This window comes from Malania oleifera, chromosome 10, assembly GCF_029873635.1.
Source record: "Malania oleifera isolate guangnan ecotype guangnan chromosome 10, ASM2987363v1, whole genome shotgun sequence".
In the NCBI taxonomy this organism is placed as follows: Eukaryota; Viridiplantae; Streptophyta; class Magnoliopsida; order Santalales; family Ximeniaceae; genus Malania; species Malania oleifera.
This window is the reverse complement of record NC_080426.1, coordinates 633,302-655,666: the sequence shown is the minus strand read 5'-3', so window position 1 is coordinate 655,666 and position 22,365 is coordinate 633,302. Positions and strand designations below refer to the sequence as shown.

Below are 22,365 nucleotides of genomic sequence, written 5' to 3'. Positions count from 1 at the left end.
ATTCTTCTCTTCACATCTTTTCAAAACAGCTGTTAAATTTTTCAAACAGACATCAAAAGATTTACCAAACACAGAAAAATCATCCATGAAAACTTCACACATATCATCTAACATGTCAGAAAAAATGCTCATCATACAGCGCTGGAAAGTAGCAGGTGCATTGCATAAACCAAATGACATTTTACGAAAAGTGTAAGTACCAAAGGGACAAGTGAAGGTGGTCTTCTCTTGATCCTCTGGTGCTACGGCAATTTGATAGTATCCAGAAAGACCATCCAGAAAACAATAAAAAACATTACTAGCTACTTTCTTGAGTATCTGATCCAGGAAAGGTAATGGGAAATGATCTTTTTGGCTAACCGAATTCAGCTTATGGTAATCAATACGCATTCTCCAACAGTCCAACTCGTTACTTTCCTAGATGGGATCAATTCTCCACTAGCATTTTCAATAACAGTTAAACCAGATTTTTTTGGAATTACTTGTGTCGGGCTTACTCACTTGCTGTCGGAGATGGGATAAATGGTGTTTGTAGCTAACAATTTCAGCACCTCTTTCTTCACCACCTCCTTCATGGTGGGATTTAATCTACGCTGCGCATCACGAACTGGTCTCGCATCTCTTTCTAGAAAAATGTTGTGGTTACAGATTGAAGCGTCAATGCCCTTGATGTCTGCAATAGTCCAGCCTATTGCTCCTCGATGCTGTCTCAGTACCTGCAATAACTCTGTTTCCTACTTCAAAGTAAGATGAGAAGAAATTACCACTGGGAATGCGTCCTCAGTTGGGCCTTGAAAAACATACTTTAAGTCCTCAAGTAGTGGCTTCAACTCAAGTGCAGGGACTTCTTCTTTCGTTGACTTCATGACTTCCGGTAAGTCAAAAGCTTCAAAAGTTGGCTTATGCCAACTACCCGTGTAACCTGCATCTAACAACTGAGGGGGACCATCTATCTTTGTGAACTGCCCCTCTGATTCTGTCAACTCTCTAGACAAAGGAATTATCTCATCAAAAACATCAGGCTGCTCAGAAGAGTCATTCTCAAATGCACTATCAGAATCAAGTACCGATAACAACTCTGAAATATCAAAATCATCTATCACATCAACTGCATGTACCTCTGAGTCATCACAACGACTTGGCATCTTGCAGGCATTAAACACATTCATCTCCAATGTCATTTTCCCAAATGTGAGCTTCAGTACTTCACTCTGACAATTGATCGACGCATTGAAACGGACGACCAAGAATGATAGACGCCTAGTAAATGGTGGAAACAAATTGCTGCATATCCAAAACTACAAAGTCCACACTGGATAATAAAATTTGTCCACTTGAACCAACACATCTTCAATAACACCTCGTGGAACTTTGACTGATCCGTCAGCCAACTGTAGCATCATGGAGGTCTTCTTCAGCTCACCTAACCCCAACTACTCATATATCGAGGATGGTAGCAAGTTCACACTACTCCCCAAATCAAGTAGAGCTCTCCCAATGCGAGATTCACCTATCATGATGGAAATGGCGGGAGAATTAGGATCTCTGAGCTTCTGAGGAATTTCACTCAATATAAATGCGCTGACTTGCTCTGTCAAGAAAGCTTTCTTCTTTACATTTAGTTTCCTCTTCACTGTGCACAAGTACTTCAAAAATTTTGCATATAAAGGAACCTGTTGTATGGCATCCAAAAGCGTAATATTAATCTTCACTTGCTTGAAGATTTCTTGAATTTCAGTGTAGTATTTGTTCTTCTGGCCAGCTGTCAACCTCTGAGCATAGGGTACCACAGGTCAGTACTCCTTACTAGTCTCGACCTCCGTATTGATTGACTTCTTCAATTCTAAGCTTGCTTCCTCTGATTTTTCTTTGGCTTCATCTGTCTCAGTTGCAACTTCAGGTGTTGGGACAATTGTTTGTCTCTCCGTTCGAGGAACTTCTTTTCCACTTCTCAAAGTAATAATGGCCTTTGCCGTTTCAATAGAATCCTCTGAGACATTATGTACCTGTTGCTGGTATACTTGAGGATTAGACTGAGGCTGTGCTGGAAATTTCCCTTTCTCTAGGGTACTCAATGTCATGCCCATCTTATTAATGGTGCCCCGCAGTTCATTTATGGCCTGAGTGCTCTGATTGTTAGTTGTGACCTGAATCTGTATGAATTGTTGAAGAGCATTGGCCATCTGTGCCGTGCTATCATCAAAAGATCTCTTCGGTGGAGCGGGTGCTACATTGGATTGAAATCCTGGAGGTGAATAGTGCTGAGAGATCGGATGTTGCTGATACTAATGCTGAGGAGCAACTGGATGGTATGTCGACTGCGAAGGTGGTGCATAAGACTGAGGAGGTTGCTGAAACTATGAAGAAGATTGACCAGGCTGATCATTCCTCCATGAGAAATTCAGATGACTCCTCCATCCCGGATTATAAGTGTTCAAGAAAGGCTGATTTAGTGCTTTGTTAACCCAATTCGCTAATTGCACCTGATCAGACCTACTCTTTTGTAAAACAGGCATAATTGGACAATCCTAAGTCTTATGGCTAGAATCAGCACAAAGAGAACATACCTCCACCGATTTCGCAGCTTTCACCTTCTCTAACTCCATAACTTCTACCCTCCCAGTCAAAGCAGCAATACGAGCCTGAACATCGGTTTCCTCTTTGACATCATATTTACCTCCACCACCAATTGCTTTGAGAGGTTGTACTGCCATTGGTGCCCAATAAGATCTTGTATTCCATTGTTGGACATTTTCAGCTAGGTAATCAAAAAATGACAGTGCCTGATCTGGTTCCTTGCTGAAGAATTCTCCATTGCACATAGTTTGAACAAACTACTTGCATTTAGGAGTGAGAGCTGTATAAAAATAGTTAACTAGCCTCCAAGACTCAAACCCATGATATGGACAGATATTTATTAGCTCCTTGAACCTTTCCCAACAAGCCTGGAAAATCTCATCACCTTTTTGCATAAACTGTTTGATTTGCTCTTGCAGGAATTGGGTTCTCTGAAAAGGAAAAAATTTATGTAAGAACTCACGCTGTATATCAGTCCAACTAGAAATAGAGTTAGGCCTCAAAGAATTAAACCAAATTTTCGCTTTATCCTTCAAAGAGAAAGGAAATAAGCAAAATTTAATATATTCATCAGTTCCTGCTCTAGTAACGAAAGTAGTACAGGCCAACTCAAAGTCTTTCAAGTGCTAATAAGGACTCTCAGAATCCATCCCGTGGAACTGAGGTATCCTTGACAACATTCCATGCTTAATTGTAAAAATCGGTGCATCATTAGGCAAAGCAATGCAAGTCGCAAGATGGTGTAGTGGTGCGTGTAGGCTGCAAAAAGTCTTTAAGAGTGCGTGGTGCAAGTGCAGTCATAGTTTCTTCAAAAATCTCTTCCACAAAAAAATTGTATAAATCAAGTTCAGAATCCTCACTTGCAAAAGAAACAGGAGAACTATTAGACTCTGTGCTGTGTGTGTCACAACTGGTGCTTAGTGAAATTTTGTATAGTCTATTTGAAATGTCTCTGACCCAAGGCATCAAACATCAATCCAAACAACAGTCATTCACCAACACAGTAGAAAACATAAAAAAATGCAACAGAGGTAAAGCTACTCCATGAATTTTTTTTTCCTTTTTTTTAAAAAAAATATTATTATTATTATTTTTAGATTATGAGAAAAATCAAAATAAAGGGAAAAACACTAGTTTGAAACTGAATCTCACGATTTCCCGGCAAGGCGCCAAAAACTTGACTTACTCTAAAAATGAGCAGTGCAAAGGCTATCCCAAGTATAAAAGTTCTGTCGTGTAATAATTAGCCCAAAAGACCATATCGTTTCCTCAGGAAATGCAAATCGGTTTCAAACTCGCGTAAAACAAAAAGAAGAAAATAAGAAAACAATTTTAGTGAACATAGTTCAGATTCGAAATCTTGGGGTTTTTGAAAGTTTGTTGCGAAATTAAAGCAAAATGAAACCTAAAATAAAAACATAAAATGAACAGTACGAAATTAAACAAGCAAATGAACTACACTTAAACAGGGTTTTTAAACAAAAATGAACTCAACCTAGTGCTTAACAATTTAAATCCACATAAAATGAGCGCACATGAAAATTAAACCAACAATAATAAGTTCCATTAAATATTAAAATGACATTGAAATTTAAGCTAGCTAATTAATTAAAGAGACGAGAGAACAAGAGAGAGAGAGAGAGTGAGAAAACTAAAACAAAAATTAACCTAAATAAAAATTTCCTCAACAATAAAATAAGCTTAACACACTAAACAATTTAAACGAACATTTAATTTGAGCATAAACTTTAAATAAAAGCAAGCTAAACTTCAATAATAAAAATGCTCAAACAAATATTAACTCCAACAATAACTTTAAATAAAAAAAGAACAAACTAACTTTAATAATGAAAATAACCCAAACAAGAACTCATTCCAACAATTACATTAAATAAAAAAGGACAAACTGAATTTAATAATACTCCAACAATTATTAAAATAACATAGAGAGAGAGAGAGAGAGATTAAACAAAAATTAATCTAATAAAAGGTTCTTCAACAATAAATTAAACTAAACACACTAACTTAAACAAATATTCAATCCCAACTTTAACTTTAAATAAAAATGACTAAAAACTTAACCATGGAAATAATTCTAACAATATAAAATTCAAAGAGAGAGAGAGAGAGAGAGAGAGATGAGAGGCCGTAGGGTGTGAGGAAGAGAGGTTTGCGCACACTCCTCTGTTTCCTGTGTGGCGTGAGACCCTAGGAAAGCCCCCAAAAGAAAAAGCTCCCAAAACCCTACAAAGGCCTACCCTAAAAACCCCTAGCCTTCTTTACAATAAATGCCCTCGAAAAGCCTACAAAAGCAACCCTTTTTCCTTAAAACCCCCCTATGGCCAGCCTATGTTCCCCCCAGCGCAGCTTGCCAGCGTGTGCTTCCTCTGGATCGACTTGCATGGCCCTTGTCACGTAGGCCTCCTTCCAATTTTAATTACACGACCCAGCTCTTGTGCATTCTTGGCACGGCTTCCAGCTCCTATGCTCACGGCCTGCTTCATTCTCTTTTCAATTTCCGGCTCACATGAAATGCTTCAGCTTCCTTTTAATTCCTCTCACGCACACGGCTCACGTACATGACCTCTCTTCATGTGAGTGCATGGCACGGCCACTTGCATGCATGGGCCTTTATATCATTCATGTGTGGCCCAGTTTCTTCACTCATGTTGCATGCTTCCTACTCACGTGCATGGCTTCATGCACATGGCTTCTAAAAATTATCCTGCAATAATTAAACATAAATATTCGTAAGTTTACGGCAAAAATAAGATAATTACCTTAATATTATCGAATAAGCTCAATGATTAAAATACTGGAAATAATTAAGTATTTAATTAAAACTGTAACACTTAATTAATGCATTTAAATACTTAATTATGCAACTTTGACACGTAATCAGGACTCAGGAGGATTTTGAGGTGTAGGTGGTGTGATAGTGGTTCTAGCATTCTGCTTGCTAATGGTCTTGCTGGAGTGACGTCGTTCTTCTCCTAACTTCTGTTCTTCTAACCGGGTAAAGGAAATTGCAGCGGTCATAGTCTGTGGCCGGTGCACTTTGACTTCATGTTGGATGTCAAGTAGGAGACCTTCAATAAAAGTACGCACGAGTTGGTTTTCATTCCAATCTTTAGTCTTGTTTGATAGTTGCCCAAATCATGTCTGTCACTCCAAGACAATGCTAGTTTGGCATATTTTAGCAAGATCTCCATTGATATTCTTAGATCCAGTGGGCCCAAATCGGACGAGTAATTCGGAAACAAATTCTACCCATGAATGCATTCCACAATGAGCTTCAAACCAATCATACCATTGAATAGCATCGCCATCCAGAATAATAGAAGATATTTTTGGAGTGCGGTGAAAGTGAAAGTATTTTTCAGCCCTAGAAACCCAACCGATAGGGTCTTTACTGTCCCATTGAGGAAATTTCACCTTTATACGAAAAGGACCATGGTCACGCTCTCCTTGGTAGCCTCCTTCACACATGTACGACTGCTCCCTACAATTAGCTGATGTAGGGACATCAACTTCAATCTCTTTATGGGAAGATGCAATGAGTAGTTTAGAGAGCGATCCCTAGATCTCTTCAAATTGAGACTTAAACATGTTGTCAAGTTCAACCTTTAGCCTATCTTCCATCTGGGACTCTGCTAAAGGGTCTTGGCAAGTTGGTGTCTAAAAAGACCACTCTTCTAGCTAAATGGCTATGGCGTTTCCCTCTAGAAGGATTGTCCTTGTGGCATAAAGTAGTAAGAAGTGAGTTTGGGTTGGATGAGAATGGGTGGGATACCAATGCTAATTTAAGATGCTTTTTGGGGAGTCCGTGGGAATCCATTTCTCAGATTTACCCTTCTTTCATCCCTCACACTAAACTTGAGGTGGGGAGGGGTTCTCATATTCGTTTTTGGAGAGACCCTTGGCTGGGAAATGCACTATTTTGTACTTCTTTCTCTCATCTCTTTCGTCTTAGTTCCGAACAAAAGAAAGTCTTTTCTTTCTTTGTTGGCGAATTGAGTAGTCCTTTGGTTTCCTGGAATCTTCATTTTAGGAGACCTCTGAACAATAGGGAGATGGTGGAATTGTCATTTTTGTTATCTTTATTGAGCGGGAGTAATCTGTCTTCGGGGAGGGATGTTCGTTCTTGGTCTTTGGTCCAATCAGGTGTGTTTTCTTGCAAATCCTTTTTTGAACTTTTGGTTTGTTCTAACTCTTCTTTCTCGCTATACTCCACTATTTGGAAGGCTAAGTTCTCCCTAAAATAAAGGCTTTCACTTGGTTGGTTGTGCTTCATAAGATAAATACCAATAACTTGTTGCAAATTAGGAGACCTATGAAGGCTCTTTATCTCCCGATGTATGTGTGCTTTACTACAAGAACTTTGAGACAAGTCAGACAACTTGTCACCTTCTTTTGCAATGTGGATTTGCTTGGAGTATTTGGAATATGCTTTTTGGCGTTATGGGAGAAAGTTGGTTAGTCCTCCCTTAGTGGAAGACCTTTTAGCAATATCCTTTGCAGGTTTTGGCAGAAGAAAGGAGAGGGCAACTTTATGGAAGTGTGGCTTTTTCTCAGTATTATGGGGTATATAGATGGAACGTAATACTCGGATATTTTCTGGGAAAAAAATTAAATCAGATGTTGGTTTGGGAAAAATAAAAGATTTGGCCTCTTCGTGGTGTGTCAGTTATGAAATTTTTAAAGAGGCAAGTTTGAAGGAGCTGCAAAGAGATTGGAGGAACATGTTGACTGAATGATTTTTTCTTGGGCAGTTTTTATGTTTTGCTGTTTTTTGTTTAGTTTTGGAGAGTCTCAGTTTGTCTCGGGAGATTTCTCATTCTCCCTCTTCTAAATTCTTCCTTTAATGATATCTTCTTTTGTTATCCAAAAAAAAAGAAAAAAGAAATCCCAATCAATTTGGGAATCCTAACATTGCTCTTATAGTTTGAGTTAATGTTTTGCTTGGTTTGCTCAATATTGTATAATTTAGAACAAAAATACATTATGGTTATTTTTTTGCTTGTGTTTATGTTTTTTTTTACTAGATTACCTTTTGAAGGATTAAATATTCTAAACAAAAAAGTTGTCTGCTTTTACACTCTGTAGTTATTGTTTCATGCCTTAGCAATGTAATTTGACCTTCAAATTACTTATGAATTGGTTTTTTATTTCCAGATTGGTTTTTCCAGTTCGGAGTGGCAGAAGTTGCCTCATGTAATGAGATGGATGGATTATATCCAGGTTGTGCATTTTGTGTGTTAGTTTTCCATCTTCTTTGTGTTTTCTTTCACATTTATGGTATAGCATTATCGCTATTTGGTTTTCATAAGTAATCCTGCAGTGGTGCATGGGCATTCAAAAAAGTGGAAGAATTAAACTGTAATTCATTTGTGCAGAACACCAAGGATATTCCTGAATTATTTGCAAGGATTTCGGTAGAAAAGCCTGGGTTTGAGCCTCCAGTGAGTAATTTTTTCCGTACTGCACTTTGCTGGGAAAGTGCTGCATGACTCCTTTGGTGCTGCCTTGTTTAGTTAAGATCATTCAACTATATGGAAAGCATATAAGGAGATGAATTTTCTTGACGTTGCAGGTATCAAAAATTGTGGCCAAGATGGAAGCTGATTCAAATGCGACGAAGATTGTGCAAGGGGCTAAAAATGCCAATAATTTAGAAGCTGACCAGAAATCAAATAAGAGCACTACTGCAGTAATCCTCCATTAATCTTTTGTGGGGTCATACTAATTGCATTTACTTTCATCTTTTGAAATAGCTATTGAGATTACTTGTTGATTTGCTTGTCCTTCTTACAGAAAATTATCTAGACAAGCCTTTAACTATCTTTTTTAAACAAATGGAGAATTTTTGCATGCGCATTCATGGGTAAAATCTAAAATATGCATGAAGTAGGCTTTGCATTTTTCCCATAGGGAAGTAGATTATAGTTCTTTTCTTGAGATTTTAGAAATGAATGAAGAAGTTGATGTTTACTACTAGAAATTTCCTTCTTTCTCTTCATTTACTGGAGATTACAGTTCTTTGCTCATGCTAGGCCGAATAGTGAACAAGTTAGGAGAAGTGAGTTAGTTACTGCCAGCAGCAGTAGAAGAGGTAGGGGTTGTAAGTAAGGATTTAATAGCCCTTAAATTGTCAGAGGAAATTGTCCATGATTGTGTGCATTGGCAGAAAAAGGATTGATATAGCCGATCTCACCTATTGGAATTTAAGGCCTGGTTTGTTGTTGTTGTTGTGTACATTAGATATCGCCTTCAATACAGTATTTCTGTCAAACTCATCCTTCTAAGTAAGATATTATGTCTCTGTATGAAAAGGGGAAATGTCGTCTTTCTAATCATAGAATCAGTCCAATTCAACCCTTGCAAAGAGTATCTAATGTGATTTCCCAACCAATACACTATTTTAGCATCTCTTCATTGCCTCTTTTTTTTTTCTAGCATCATAACCCAAATGGATGGGTAAGGAAAAAGAGAAGGGGAGAAAAGAGGGGGTAGGGGTAGAATGGGTTGCATGGCATGGATATAGATTAGCATGAGTTTGTTGGTATCTGGTCATTCATTCTGCAATCTTACTATGGTATATCAATTTGGTAACTGTACTTGTGTTTCTTTTTGGCACAAATTAGAAAAATGTTTTTCTAGTGCTCCTAGTATAGACCTTAGATGGCACTACCATCCGTTTTCATTGTCATAGATTTAATTAGTCTAGTTCTATCTTTTTGAGAATATTTGATTTAACATGCTACCTAGTACCCTGTTTTAGCTTGTTCTTCCTTGCCCTTGTTTCGTTTGACATACTCGTCGTCTTGCCTCAAGCGGGCAGGGAAGGAAAAAGAAGAAAAGGACAGGTTGGTGATGGTTGGATTTAGATTTATGTGAGTTTTTTGGTACATTCAACATGGAAAATTTTGATGTATTTATTATTTGGTCTACTTTGGAAGTCCAATTTGTCGTTATAAAGTAGTACAATATCTGTCCCCCTAGCAAGAGTTTTAGGTGGCAGTACCAAGTCTTGTGGAAGCCTATGGCTATGTAATCATTGTGATGTAGAGAGTGAAGGGGAAGATGAAGAAGGAAGAAGAGTAGAGGAGGAAGAAGGAGATATAATTGAGGGAAACACACACTATCACTTTCTCAATTCAAATTCATTAAAACTAATCTACATGGCTTTCACACCCTATATACTAGAAAGGCTAATTTAAAAAGTGAATTTGAGAAAAAGTGAACTCGTTCCAGTTGGAGACACTGTTGACAGGCCTTTCCTAGTGGGCCTTTTGGGGTGCAAGCTGGGGGCTTTTCCAACTTCCTACCTTGATCCCCCCTCTTGGTGCTAAATTCAAATACAAAGGAGTTTAGGATTCCATCATGGAAAGATTTGAGAGGAAATTGGTCAACTGGGAGAGGATTACTTGTCTAAAGGCGGGAGGCTTACCCCTCATTAACAAATCTCCTGGTTTTTTATGTCACTCTTCCTCATCCCTTTCTCATTTGCTAGAGGGTTGGAGGGAATTCAAAAAGGATTCCTTTGGGGGGATTCTGGGGAGGAATTTAAGTATCATATTGTCAAATTGGGGGTGGGGGGGGGGGGGTAGGTGTGGCGTAAAACAACCTGTCAGATATGGATGATTAGGAATCAAATCTCTCTCTAATTTCAACAAATCCTTCCACGGCAAATGGCGTACGGGATCAATGAAGGAGAAGGTCAGATTTGGAGGGGAATCATTGCTTCAAAATATGGTATTCACTATTCGGCATAATGGTTGGGCCGCTAAAGGTGGGAAAGGAATGCATGATGTTGGAGTTTGGAAATCCATCAGGAAAGTCTGGGATGCTTTTTTCTCCTTCATTAGCTTCCAAGTGGGAAATGGGGATAATATTCTGTTTTAGTATGATATCTGGTGCAGCCATTCTCTCTTTAGCATTAAATTCCCTTCCATTTTCTGTTTGGCTAGTAACATGGATGCCCTTATCAGGAATCATATTCAAATTTCTAAAAAATAGATTTTTTGGAACATTCCCTTGATTAGAAATGCTTATGATTGGGAAGTTGACCGACTTACATATTTTTATGGTAGCTTGTATAAAATCCAAGTGTGGAATACTATTAATGATCCATACAAATTTTGGATCAGAACAATAGATTTATGGTCAAACCATATTATAGGAAGCTCATTTCTCCAACAGAAACTTGTGGGAATTTTCCCTTGAAGCAAATCTACACAACTATAGCGCCCACAAAAGTTGCTTTCTTTGTGCGGGAGGCAGCTCTAGGGAAAATTCTAACTGTGGATAATGTGTAGAAAAGGAACTGCCTCTTGTTAACAGGCGTTTCTTGTGTTTGGAAAGTGCTAAGTCTATTGATCACATCCTTACATGCCACTCTTAGGCCAGAATCTTTTGGGACTTGGCCACTTCTTTGATCAGGCAGCAGTGGATTATTGCCAAAACAGTTAAAGAAGAGCTAAGGGCCTGGAATGTTATCCATTCTGGCAAGGAGAGGGAGGAAGCTTTGTTCCTCATACCGCTTGTCATTTTTTGGTTTGTGTGGAGGGAAATTAAAAGAGAGAGCTTTTGAAGGATTGGCCACCCCCATACATATTACCCAAGACTGGATTTCTATTGTGACCAGATGGCACAGTGATTTATTTTTGGTTGACTATCTTGTAATTCTTGATTTTTTTGACACCTTGCATTGTTTGTTTGTACTTGGGCAGCATCCCCTAGATGCCCTTTAAAGGATCTTTTCTCTGCTGATCGAAAAGAAAAAAAATACTAATAAACACCTAATACAAGATATCAAACAAATCCCAGAACACATAAGTCTATGGCCAAATTAAAACTCTAATTAAACTAAGTTTATTTGGGTTTAGGACTCAACAATCCCTTGGTCCAATCCTTCTGAATTTGTCTCCAACAAGGTCTACCCATGGTCTAACTTCTTGTTGTACTTCACAGTGAGCAAGGTCTATTTCCACCCATTTTTCCCTTTTAAGGATGCTCTGTCTTATAACTCTAAAACATAACATGTTTCTTGATGCTCCATTGAAAGAAAGAAGTGTGCTTGCGATAGTGGACCCCTTTAGACATTTATTGATGAGAAGGTGTTGTGTTGCCATTTGGAGCTTAGATTTTAAAATACTAGACTAGAAAATATTTTGTACGGTTTGTCCTTCAGAATTATCCTCAAACATTACACAATTTTTACAAGAAAATACTTAGATTGTTGTGTTATCACATGCAGTATGGAGATCTGATGCTCAAGGCAGGACAAATATGTGTGGGATTATGGTTTCCTATTCCTTGCTACTACCTTTTATTTAACCTAGCTGTGGTTAGGTCACTTAATTAACTACCACTTATGAAAGCCTAAATGAAACCTAGGCCACACAACTAGTAGGATTTGGTCTGCCTAATTAGGTTAGGTTCAGATGCACATTTAAGTGTGGAGCAGGTATTGGCGCCCCCAACACTTGATGATGCATGTATGATCATCAATAGAATCATTCACACTTTTGGCCATACCTTGCCATTTATTATTGACTCCCCTGAAGATTAGGCAATAAGGATAGTCTCACCTCAAGAAACCCTAGCAATGAACTGGTGTGCTCATTTAGGGAGTCCATCGAAGGATGCATTCATATCCTTCTCATTGTCACATGAATCAATTAAAAATATAGCTGACAAGCAAAAAAAATAAATTATGCTCAAACCTGAAAGATTTTCTTTCATATTTAGGAGTTGGGGGGGCATTTGACAGGACAAAAATATAACCATGAACACAATGAATCAGCTCGTTAATGAGGGGACTCTAGGACTACTTGTGGGGAGTAAAGGGGAATTATTCAACCTCAAATGAACTAATAGGGGCTAGGAAAGGTTTTGTAAACCTCACATGAAAGTTGTAAGGCATTTAACCCTAAGGGCATTAAAGCTCAAGGAGTCTCACTCATGAAAGAAGTCTTGTACAAAGAAACGTACTCTCATTTCTACTATTGTTTCCTCATTTGTAATCTCTTTCCCTTGACTTAAGCATTGGGATGATTCCCTAGAATACATCCTGGGTGTTTGAAGGCCTTCTTTTTTGGCATATTTAGAGAAGGTTGGTCCTGCGCTTTTTGTTGGCAATACCTAGAATGGTAGTAAATTAAAATTTTAAGACCTATAAGTCAAATTCTCTAAAAAGAAATAAATTATGTAAAATGGAACCATTTTTATTTTTCAATTTTCCATTTTTGGTGATTGTTAGCAATTTTTAAATTTAAACGTGCAAAGATAAAGTAATAATTTTTAGAATTCCTAGAAATAAACTCTTTAGTTTTTATAATTTTTTTTTGGAATTTTCAGAAACACAAATAAGCAAAATGCAGGTAATTATAATGATAATACTAATACGCATACTTGTTAGAATCTTACGATTCATGATTTGATTCATACGATTCATATCAATTCCTCACCAAATCTATTCAAAACTTATTAGAGAATCTAAAATCAACTGAATTGTTGTCAAATCAATCGATTCTCCTTGTGAATCTATCGAATTGATCTAAATCTATTGATTCTCGCAATTCTGGACCTAGCATATCTTGACAAACCCAACTAGTTTGAAAGCCCCAAAGCAACATTTCTTTCCTTTTTATTGCTTTTATTTTTACATGATTACCTTCCATTCCTCGTTTACATCATTTTAATGTTTAAAAAGAGGAGAAAATAGAACTTTGGGTCTTATGTTACCTTCACAAAACCATTCTTTGCTCTAAAAGGAGTATAGTGCTCTACCATTGTGATGAAGGGGCAGAGCACTCACCGGCTAAGGTGGTAGTACTCATGTTTCATTGTGTTGTTAAGATTCAAAAGTTAGTTCTTCTAGTAGTTTGTTCAATTATTATCATTTTTAGTTAAATTACTTTTTCTTTTTAATCTGAGAAAGAATATGCATGAAATATTATTTTTTATTAATTGTTGATAAACACCAAAAGTTCAATTTTTTTAATTATTTTTTCTTGATTCCTTCCCCTAAACAAGAAAATTTCACTATTTTATTAATATTTCCTTACTCATCCTCTTACTTTTCATTTGTTTATGGAAAGTATACACATGAAATATGATTATTTTTATTATCAAAATTGAAATGTATTTTATTATTTTGCTTGTTGATTATATATCAATATATGCTTGCCATTTAAAATTGGTTTTGGAAAATTTTCCAAATCTAATGATTCGATTTGATTCTCGATTCCCAAAATTGGAATTTCGATTTATGATTCGAATCTCATTTTGACAACTATGCTAATAGCCTAAAACCAATGAAAATAATCCTACAATTTCCAAAAAGCTTGTATTTATGTACTTTCTAATTTTTTTTTTTCAAAATTTTTATCTTTCTGATATTTTAAATAAAAGAACAGACTTAAAATAACATACTAAATAATAATCGAAAATGATGAATCAATGATAACAATAGTAATAATAATACTAATAATAACAATAAAAATAATAGCCACAGTAATCCTGCAGCCATAGAAATATATATATATATATATATATATATATATATATATATATATTTTGATTTCTGTTTTTTCCCTTTTTGATTTTTTTTGGGTATTTAAGTGGGATAATAATAATAGTAGTAATGGTAATAATAACAACAACCATACTCGTGATTGCTGCAAAAAAAAAATTTCTTTTCTTTTCTGGTTTTCCATTTTCCCAATTTTAACTAAAACTTTATATATATGATCAATGAATAAACAATAATCATAATAATCACAATTATGAAAATAAAAATAAATAAAATAATAAGCCGAAAATTGCACTCAAAGACAAAGAACTCTTATTCATGTATTTGTGATATTTTCAATGATTTTTAAATGAAGAAAAGAAAAGTAAAATAATAAAATTAGTTAGGCCAGGTCAGGTCCACTCTTGGGTCAACCTGATTTGCTACTTATGTGCAACTCTGTGGTTGGGGGTGGGGGCGGGGGTGGCTGTATCCTGTCGCAGCCTAGACACTGTTGTGGGAGGAGCAGCTGTTGCTCCAGCCAGTCACCAATGCCTCACCTCTGCTGTCCTCTGCTCGAGCCTCCATTTGTTTAGCTAACTGGTGATCAATTGGAGCTGTCAGTGTTGTATAATTTGCTCTAGCTGCAAAGATCTATATGTAGGACTCTGCAATAGGTCGGTTCGGTGACAAAAAAAGGGAAAATTGATTTTTTTTTTGGTTCAGTGGCCAGGAGTTTCTGAACCGAACCAAACCGAATTAGCAAAGGCAATCGAACTGAATTGAAGTACTTCGGTTCGGCTAAAACCCTTGAAGCTGAAATGAGCGATAAAACTGAAATTAAAAAAAAAAAACTGAATATTTTCATAAACTGAATTCCCTATAAACCAAATAAACTGACCAATCCGAACCAAAATCAAAATAAAAACTGATTTATATTTAAAAGCTATTCTTTCTTTCATGTTTAATGCTTGTCCCTAAACTAGTAGGCGGCATTTGGCAGGGCTGGCAGGCGGCAGTGCAGCACTTGAAGTCGAAGGGGAAGGGTTGAAGGGGAAGTCGGAGCCTCGAAGTTGAATTCTAATTTTTTGCCGAGCGAAGGGTTGGGTTTAGGACTTTGGGTAATTTTTTGTTATATATATATTATTATTTAATGTAGTTAAATTTGATTTTCGTTCAGAATTGAACCTATAAATGTCACACTGAAAATTGAATCAAGCCTTGTTCGGTTATGACTCTCCCACTGAACTGAACCAAACGTTAGTTTAGAACCGAACCACTTGGACCGAGAGGGGGCTGCTCGGTCGGTTATTTCTGAAATTTGCACAGCCCTACCTGTATGCTGGTGATTGGTGCCATGCTAGTGTGTTCTTGACTTGGCTGTCAAAACCGAGTTACCGGCATCCACATAACCCTATTCCCCCTGCCCATTTCGGGCATTTTTGCTCACTTTTGATCAATTTTGACTGTTCCTGGTGATTTGGAATGGTACGAAAGAGTTAGGAGCAACTTGGGTAGATTTTTAGGTTTTTGACACGAAAATCGAGGAAATATCCTAGCCCATTAAGGGCATTTTTGCGCCTTTTGACCAATTTTGACTGTTCTAAGTGATTCAGAATGGTCTGAAAGTGTTAGGAGCAACTTGAGCAGATTTTGGGTTTCCGGCATGAAAATTGAGAAAATTTCTCTGTTTGTTTCAAGCATTTCTGCTCCTTTTTGACTGTTTTGAGTGATACGGAATGGTCTAGAAGGGGTAGGAGCAACCTTGCCAGATTTTAGGTTTTCGACAAAAATTGAGAAGATCACCTTGCCCATTTCGGGCATTTCTGCTTCGTTTTTTACCAATTTTGACGGTTTCGGATGCTTCGAAATGATTCAAAAAGGTTAAAAATAACTTGGTCAGATTTTGGGTTTCTGGCATGAAAATTGAGAAAATCTACATGCCCTTTTTGGGCATTTCTATTTCTTTTTTACCAATTTTGATCGTTTTGGGTTGTTTGGAACGATTTGAAAGAGTTAGAAGTAATCTGGGTAGATTTCGAATTTTTAGCACAAAAAATGAGAAAACCCGTTTTCACTTTTTTTTTTTGGGGATTTTTCTTCCTCTCCTGGATTTTTCTAGATTTTTTAATTATTTTTTCTGGACTCCGTTGGTATTTTTTCCCTCTTTGGTGAGTTAAGTTTTTTTCAAAAATAAAATTTAAAAGTATTTAAAATAATATTTTAAAAATAAAAAAATCAGAAAAAAGAAGGCGTGTGGCCGCACGCGCTAGCGCATGTGGCCGACATGCACCTAGCCAAAATGACGCCGTTTACACGTTGACTGGTCAATGTGTCAAGTCAGCCGTGCACATGGCTGCCCACATGCACAAAACAGTACCATTTTGATGTTGTGGTGTTTTTGACAAAACAACAGTGTGTCTGCCTTCTCGTTTTAATTGAAACAATGTCATTTTTTTATTAAAAAAAATTAAAAATATATGAAAAATAAAGAAACTCCAAAATGATGCTGTTTTGCCTGGGGGGCTGTCTTCACTTCAACCTCTAGGGCCCCATTTTGGAAAGATTTTAGCCTGATTTTCTCCATTTTTTTGGCAAAAAATTCTGCAAACTTTTTTACCCTCCCCAACCTCCTACCACCTATTCTGGCTGGCCCATGATCTTCCAACTGCCCTAAAATCCTAAAAAACCTCCAAGAAACAGAAAAAAAAGAGCCTTCTTCCCCCTCCTCCTTTCCCTCCTTTCTTCCCCACCTTCTCTCCTACTTGCCCCTCTCTTTTTTGCTCTATAAAACCCTATCTGAGGGTTGCAAAAACGAGAAGACGGAGCTATCTCTCCCAGATTTACTCTCTCTCACTTACACATACATCCACTCTCCCCCCCCCCCCTTCCTCTCTCTTTCTCTCCCTCTCTAGGCTTATCCGGCAGTTCAACTCACCTCCAATAGGCATAATTTTTCTTCACTCTCCCATATTATTTCCTTTTTGCATGAAATATCATTTTTTTTTTCATGGAATGGTTATCTTATGAGAAAAATGTCATTTTTGCATAAATTCCGCATGTGATTTATAATTTGAAAAATTTGCATTTATTTCTTCATGAAATTCATGTAATCAACATTTTGTAGAAAAGAATTGTTTCTTTTCATATAGTTTGCATGTGATTTGCATTTTAAGGGTGTATTTTTTTTTTTCATAGTTATTATTGCATGTAGAGAATCCCATCATCACATGGACTTTTGCATACCCTTTTCATGAAACCTATATGATTATCACTTTATGAAAAATACAATCATTTTTGTATGTAATTTATTATATAATGTGCATGCAATTTGCATTTTAGAAAATGGTGCATTTTTTTCCATGAAGTTATTATTTTATGTAGAATATTATCTTCACATGAATCCTTGCATCCCCTTTCCCTTCATGAAATTCATGTATTATTATCATCCTCACATGTAATTTTGTATGTAATCTCTAGGTAGATTGCATTTTTGGAAAGATTTGTGTATCTTACTTTCATGAGAGTCATGTAATTATCATTTTATGTAGTTTTTGCATAATTAGTGAAATTTACATTTTTGAAAATCGAATGCCTTCCTTTCATGTAAAATCAAGTAGCATCATTTCATGAAGAACCTCATTGTTGTATATTAGCATGTAGATTTTGAAGTTGAGATGACTGGGTTCAAATTTGGTTATTACTTCTTAGTAAGAAATGGGGCTCCTGTGGGATTAATTTCCCTACATGGGCCCCACGAAAGCTTCCTTTTAAAATCAAAGTTCCTTTTTCTCCTTCTTCCTCAAATTGCAAAAAATTGAAAACTGATTTTTATAAAAAATTGCTTCTAAGGAAGTAATGGGACCCCTATGGGATTAATTTCCTCGCATGGACTCCACGAAAGCCTTTCTTTAAAGGTCCAAAACTTGTTTTCCTTCTGATCAAATTGTAAAAATAGAGATCGGCTTTTATAAAAAATAGCTTTAACGGAAGTAATGGGACCCTCGCGGGATTAGTTTTCCCACATGGGCCCCACAAACCCTCTTTCAAAATCATTGTTTGTTTTGCTTCCCTATCTCGCATTGAAAAAACAGATTTCGGCCCCCTTATTTCAAAACTCGAGTTCATGCCGAAATATTTTTGAATTTTCTTAAATTGGATTTTCTTGTACTATTTTGTTTCCCAAAACGAGGTTATCTTTCTTTTCAAATTTGGGCACTATCTCCTAGTGTTCCAAAACCCATTTTTGGGGGGCAGCCACCCCAATTCAAAAGTCTTGGATTCCTTTTTGTGTTTTAGATAAAATCGAAATCTCCCGCTTCTCTCTCTCTCTCTCTCTCTCTAATACATCAACTCTTTCACGGGAAATTCATTTTAAAAAAAAAATCAAACCAAAATTTTCTGAACTACGTCGACTTGATCCCTTGTCTCAGGTAAGGCAGCCTACCCCGAAAGGGGTAGGTTCAGTCCAAAAAAAAAACTCTTTTTTTTTCAATAAAGTGGATCCTAAAGCAGTTTTCGAAATAAAGGATGTGTAATGGGGCCTTCTTGGGGTTCAGTCCCTTGTATAGATGTCACGGAATGTTGTCGGGTTTTTTTTTTTTTCTATTTAAACAGGAAGCATACACATGCACACACATAAGCGTGGTAACCATTCCATGAATGGGTGTCGATAGGGTTGTTTGGAGGACAACCATCATCTAGATGGTTGTTTGACTACCTTTACGCACAAACGAACTCCCAAGCCCTAACTCTCTCTTTGGTTTTTTCTTTATTTTCCCCCTTCTTTCTTAAGAAAAATAAAGTCATGACTCCCTATTTTTTTTACGGTGTTGTCATGTGCCAAGCCACCATCGTAGCTAAATGAGCTGTCATTGGAGTTGGCTGGGAATCATAGAGACTCCAAAGATCTCTCTCTCTCTCTCTCCCCCCAAAAAGAAGTTGAGGAAGAGGGAGATGGAGATAGGGTAGGGATAGAAGTCTCATGTCAAGATGGTCATGCATGATGCTGTGTACGTGAGTGATGATGGCTATAATTTGATGAATGGTCTTGATTTTCATGGATGCCTCTAGGTTTATGTGTGCTAACTGAATCACAGGAGCATGATGATGAGGTAAAGAAATAGACCTCTTTCCCTAAGCATGTATCCTGGTAGGTATTTTGCTATCCTTGAACCTATGCCTCTCTTTGATGTGTTCCCAATCTTCCCCAAAGGTGTTTTTCCCTTTCCACCGATAGCCCCTTAGCCGTAAATATGCCATGTTGCATTAACTCCCAAGATCTTCTTTCTGTACTATAAATTCTCTAAATCTGTTCTCCTTATTGCAGGCCATAAAATTAAATCTTCCCACGATCTTCTCTCCCGACCTTAATAGCAGTAGACTTTGCATCATCTTGCAGGGGGATGAAACCTAGACATGCCCTAGTCCTGGTTCATCTAAATTCTAAACTGTCAAAATTGACTGGGTTTGCCCCCTGAGACAAACGAAGGTGGATTAGTCCCTCAGAGTCAGGAAATTGGAGTCGTGAGTTAGCTTGGACAAAAATGGGTGTGCACACATGTGGAATTGAGACATCAAATGGACGTTGGGAATTTTAGATTCAAAATCACTACAATAATAAATACATTCTCTTTTATTTTTCTGTACTGCTAGTGGGAACTTCATGGCTTGTAATATGGCTAACCAAATTTTGGCGGCTTACCATATTAATTGTAAGGCACTCACTGAGTCACTATTATGCTTGTGTCAGGAATGTAAATATGCCTTTTGAGCTTGTCCATTGCTGTGGGTTTTACAAGAGGACAGAATGTTAAATTTCCAATTTCAAGTCAAAGTAGAATCTAATATAAAATTTGTGTCACCTGAAATTTATGTCTGAAAAAAAATTTGCAGTTTTTGAATATTAATTGTCAAATAAAACAATGCTACTGCTTTGTTTAAGTATCCTGTATCCAACTCCTGTGAAAGTGTTGGTGAGTTTAATTCAATGGTTGAAAGTTCAAAAAATGATACTCAGTTTCTTGAGTTCTAAATATTTTATCTTTGAGAACATTCAGAAAAAGGCAGTTGGAGATGGTGAAACTGCCGAGAAGAAGAAATTACCTGATAAGGAAGCAGTTGAGAAAGACAAGGAAGTTAGCATCAGTTTGCTTAATATACAGGTTGGGCTAATACGCAAAGCATGGAAGCATCCATCTGCTGATAGGTCTGTTCACAATCTTTTCTCTTGCTCTTCCTCCAAGGGGACCCCACCACCCTCGCTCCCTCAACCCCCCACCCCCCCGGGGGACGTGGGCGGAAAATGGCAATTCATTGAAATTGCTTCAGGGCAGTTTTTTGATCTGTATGAATTTTACCAAGATGGAGGATACAGATCTATTCAGCATGAGACTTGCAGTGCTAGGTGATTTTTTGTTTACTTTGTTCTACGATGCAGTTTATTGGTTGAGGAGATAGACATCGGGGATGCTAAATTGCGGCAGGTGGTCAGTGGTCTAGCAAAGTATTGTAATCCAGTTGAGTTGATGGTATGAATACCACTGTGTTAGTATGAACATATTTTACTCATTTTTCCTTTTCAGGGTCCCATTTAGTTTTTACAAATCTTAGATGCATTGAAAATATCGGTTTAATTTTACCCTACAGTGGTACCTGCTAAAATATCTTTTTGACACTCGTCTTTGCAGAATCGCCGTGTTGTCCTAATTACAAATGTAAAACCTGGAAAGCTAAGAGATGTGATGTCGGAGGGACTGGTATTTTCTTTTCCTTTATCATTTCATCAATTTTTGCATTTATTTGTTGAATGGATTGAATAATGATACATTTTATGTTATTTGCAGCCTTCTGCTATATCATTTTGTGCATCAATTTCAAGTCAAATTTTAATATTTAAGAGTATAATTCACCACTCTAGCAAAGATTAGATAATTTTATAAAAACTATAGGTGGTGCATAACATAATTGCATGTGGATGAAGATAGAGATGAAGAAGAGTTGAGGGAGATCAGCATTGAACTACTTGTACATGGGTGGTTATGGAAAAAAAGGGATAATGGGAGCAATTTTTTGGTACATGTGAGGCCTGTTGAAATATTTTTAGGAAAATGAAATTGAGTTTTAGTGTTTAAAATTGCATATTTAACTCATGTGTAAAATCCTCAGATTTATCGCATATATGCTGCACTTTGTGTTGTTTTAGGAAAAAAGAAGCTAGAGATGCTGAGTTTAGAATCAGCTTCTCATCTTTTTGCATTGTTTTTTCACTTGGAGGGTTTGGAAGGATTGTTTGGTTTATTTTGAAGAGAGCTAGGTCTGTTCTATGTCAATGGAGGATTTGTTGGCTGTTTCCTTTATAGGAGGATTTGGTATGAGTAGAGAGAGCTCGGGTTTGTGGAAATGTGCTGTTTATGTGTTGTGAGGAATTTGGTTGGAATATAATGCACGTATCTTTATAGGGAAAAGATGATGTGTTTTTCAACACATGCAGATTGGGATCTGACGCCTCGACAGGGGTGGCTATCCAAAGAATGAGTTTAATTGTCTTTTATCTTGTGCTTTAAGGTTCACGGAGTTGGCACTAATCATTTTTATCTAGGTATAGTTAAGTTCATCTTACTACTACTGATTAATTGGTCTCTAGTTAATCCTAGGGTCCAAGAAACCAATAGTCTCTAGTCTACATTCCAGAGCTGTGTTTGGGAGTTCAGCTATGTGAAGAGAAGGTATTAGGCACCCCTGCACACCAATCCTTTCGAATGGTACCATGATAAGCTCGATTGTTCAAACACTAATCTAGGTGGTCTTTGAATCTTCGTTTAATTAGATTACATTTCCTTTAAGTATTGTTTCACCTCAAAATCATAGGGCAACCTATCAGTGTTGTGAGGCTTCCTTCACCTTTAGAATGCACGAAGAACAACAACATGTTTCTTGAGGATCCGTTGTCAGATTCATTAATTAAGTTTTATGACATTGGCAATATGGTTTCATCACGTGGATCATACAACACACGTCATCATGTTCAATCTTAAATTGATACTAAATATACAGAATCACATTCATATGACATGATACAATGCTATAATCGAAGAGGGGTGTTTAGTGAGTTTATTTGTCATGCCATTAAATATTGTTCCACCTTGCAACTCGTTAGGGTTGTAAGGCTTCCTTCACTTCAAGAACCTTACAAAGAACAACATGTTCTTTGGGGATCCATCATTGGATTGATTAATAATTTTAGGGTTTTCAAAATGCTCACTACATGC

General features: G+C 37.0%; 1 protein-coding gene across 1 annotated transcript in view; it reads left to right on the top strand.

Moving 5' to 3' along the window:
• The window catches only part of LOC131165500 (methionine--tRNA ligase, cytoplasmic), a 40,559-nt gene that overhangs the window by 5,759 nt on the left and 12,435 nt on the right, over positions 1-22,365 (top strand). The window contains exons 4-9 of the mRNA XM_058123379.1: positions 7,753-7,818; positions 7,974-8,039; positions 8,171-8,287; positions 20,155-20,303; positions 20,535-20,625; positions 20,785-20,853. Of these exons, the coding sequence (XP_057979362.1) occupies positions 7,753-7,818; positions 7,974-8,039; positions 8,171-8,287; positions 20,155-20,303; positions 20,535-20,625; positions 20,785-20,853 (558 nt within the window). The remainder of the gene's footprint in view (positions 1-7,752; positions 7,819-7,973; positions 8,040-8,170; positions 8,288-20,154; positions 20,304-20,534; positions 20,626-20,784; positions 20,854-22,365) is intronic.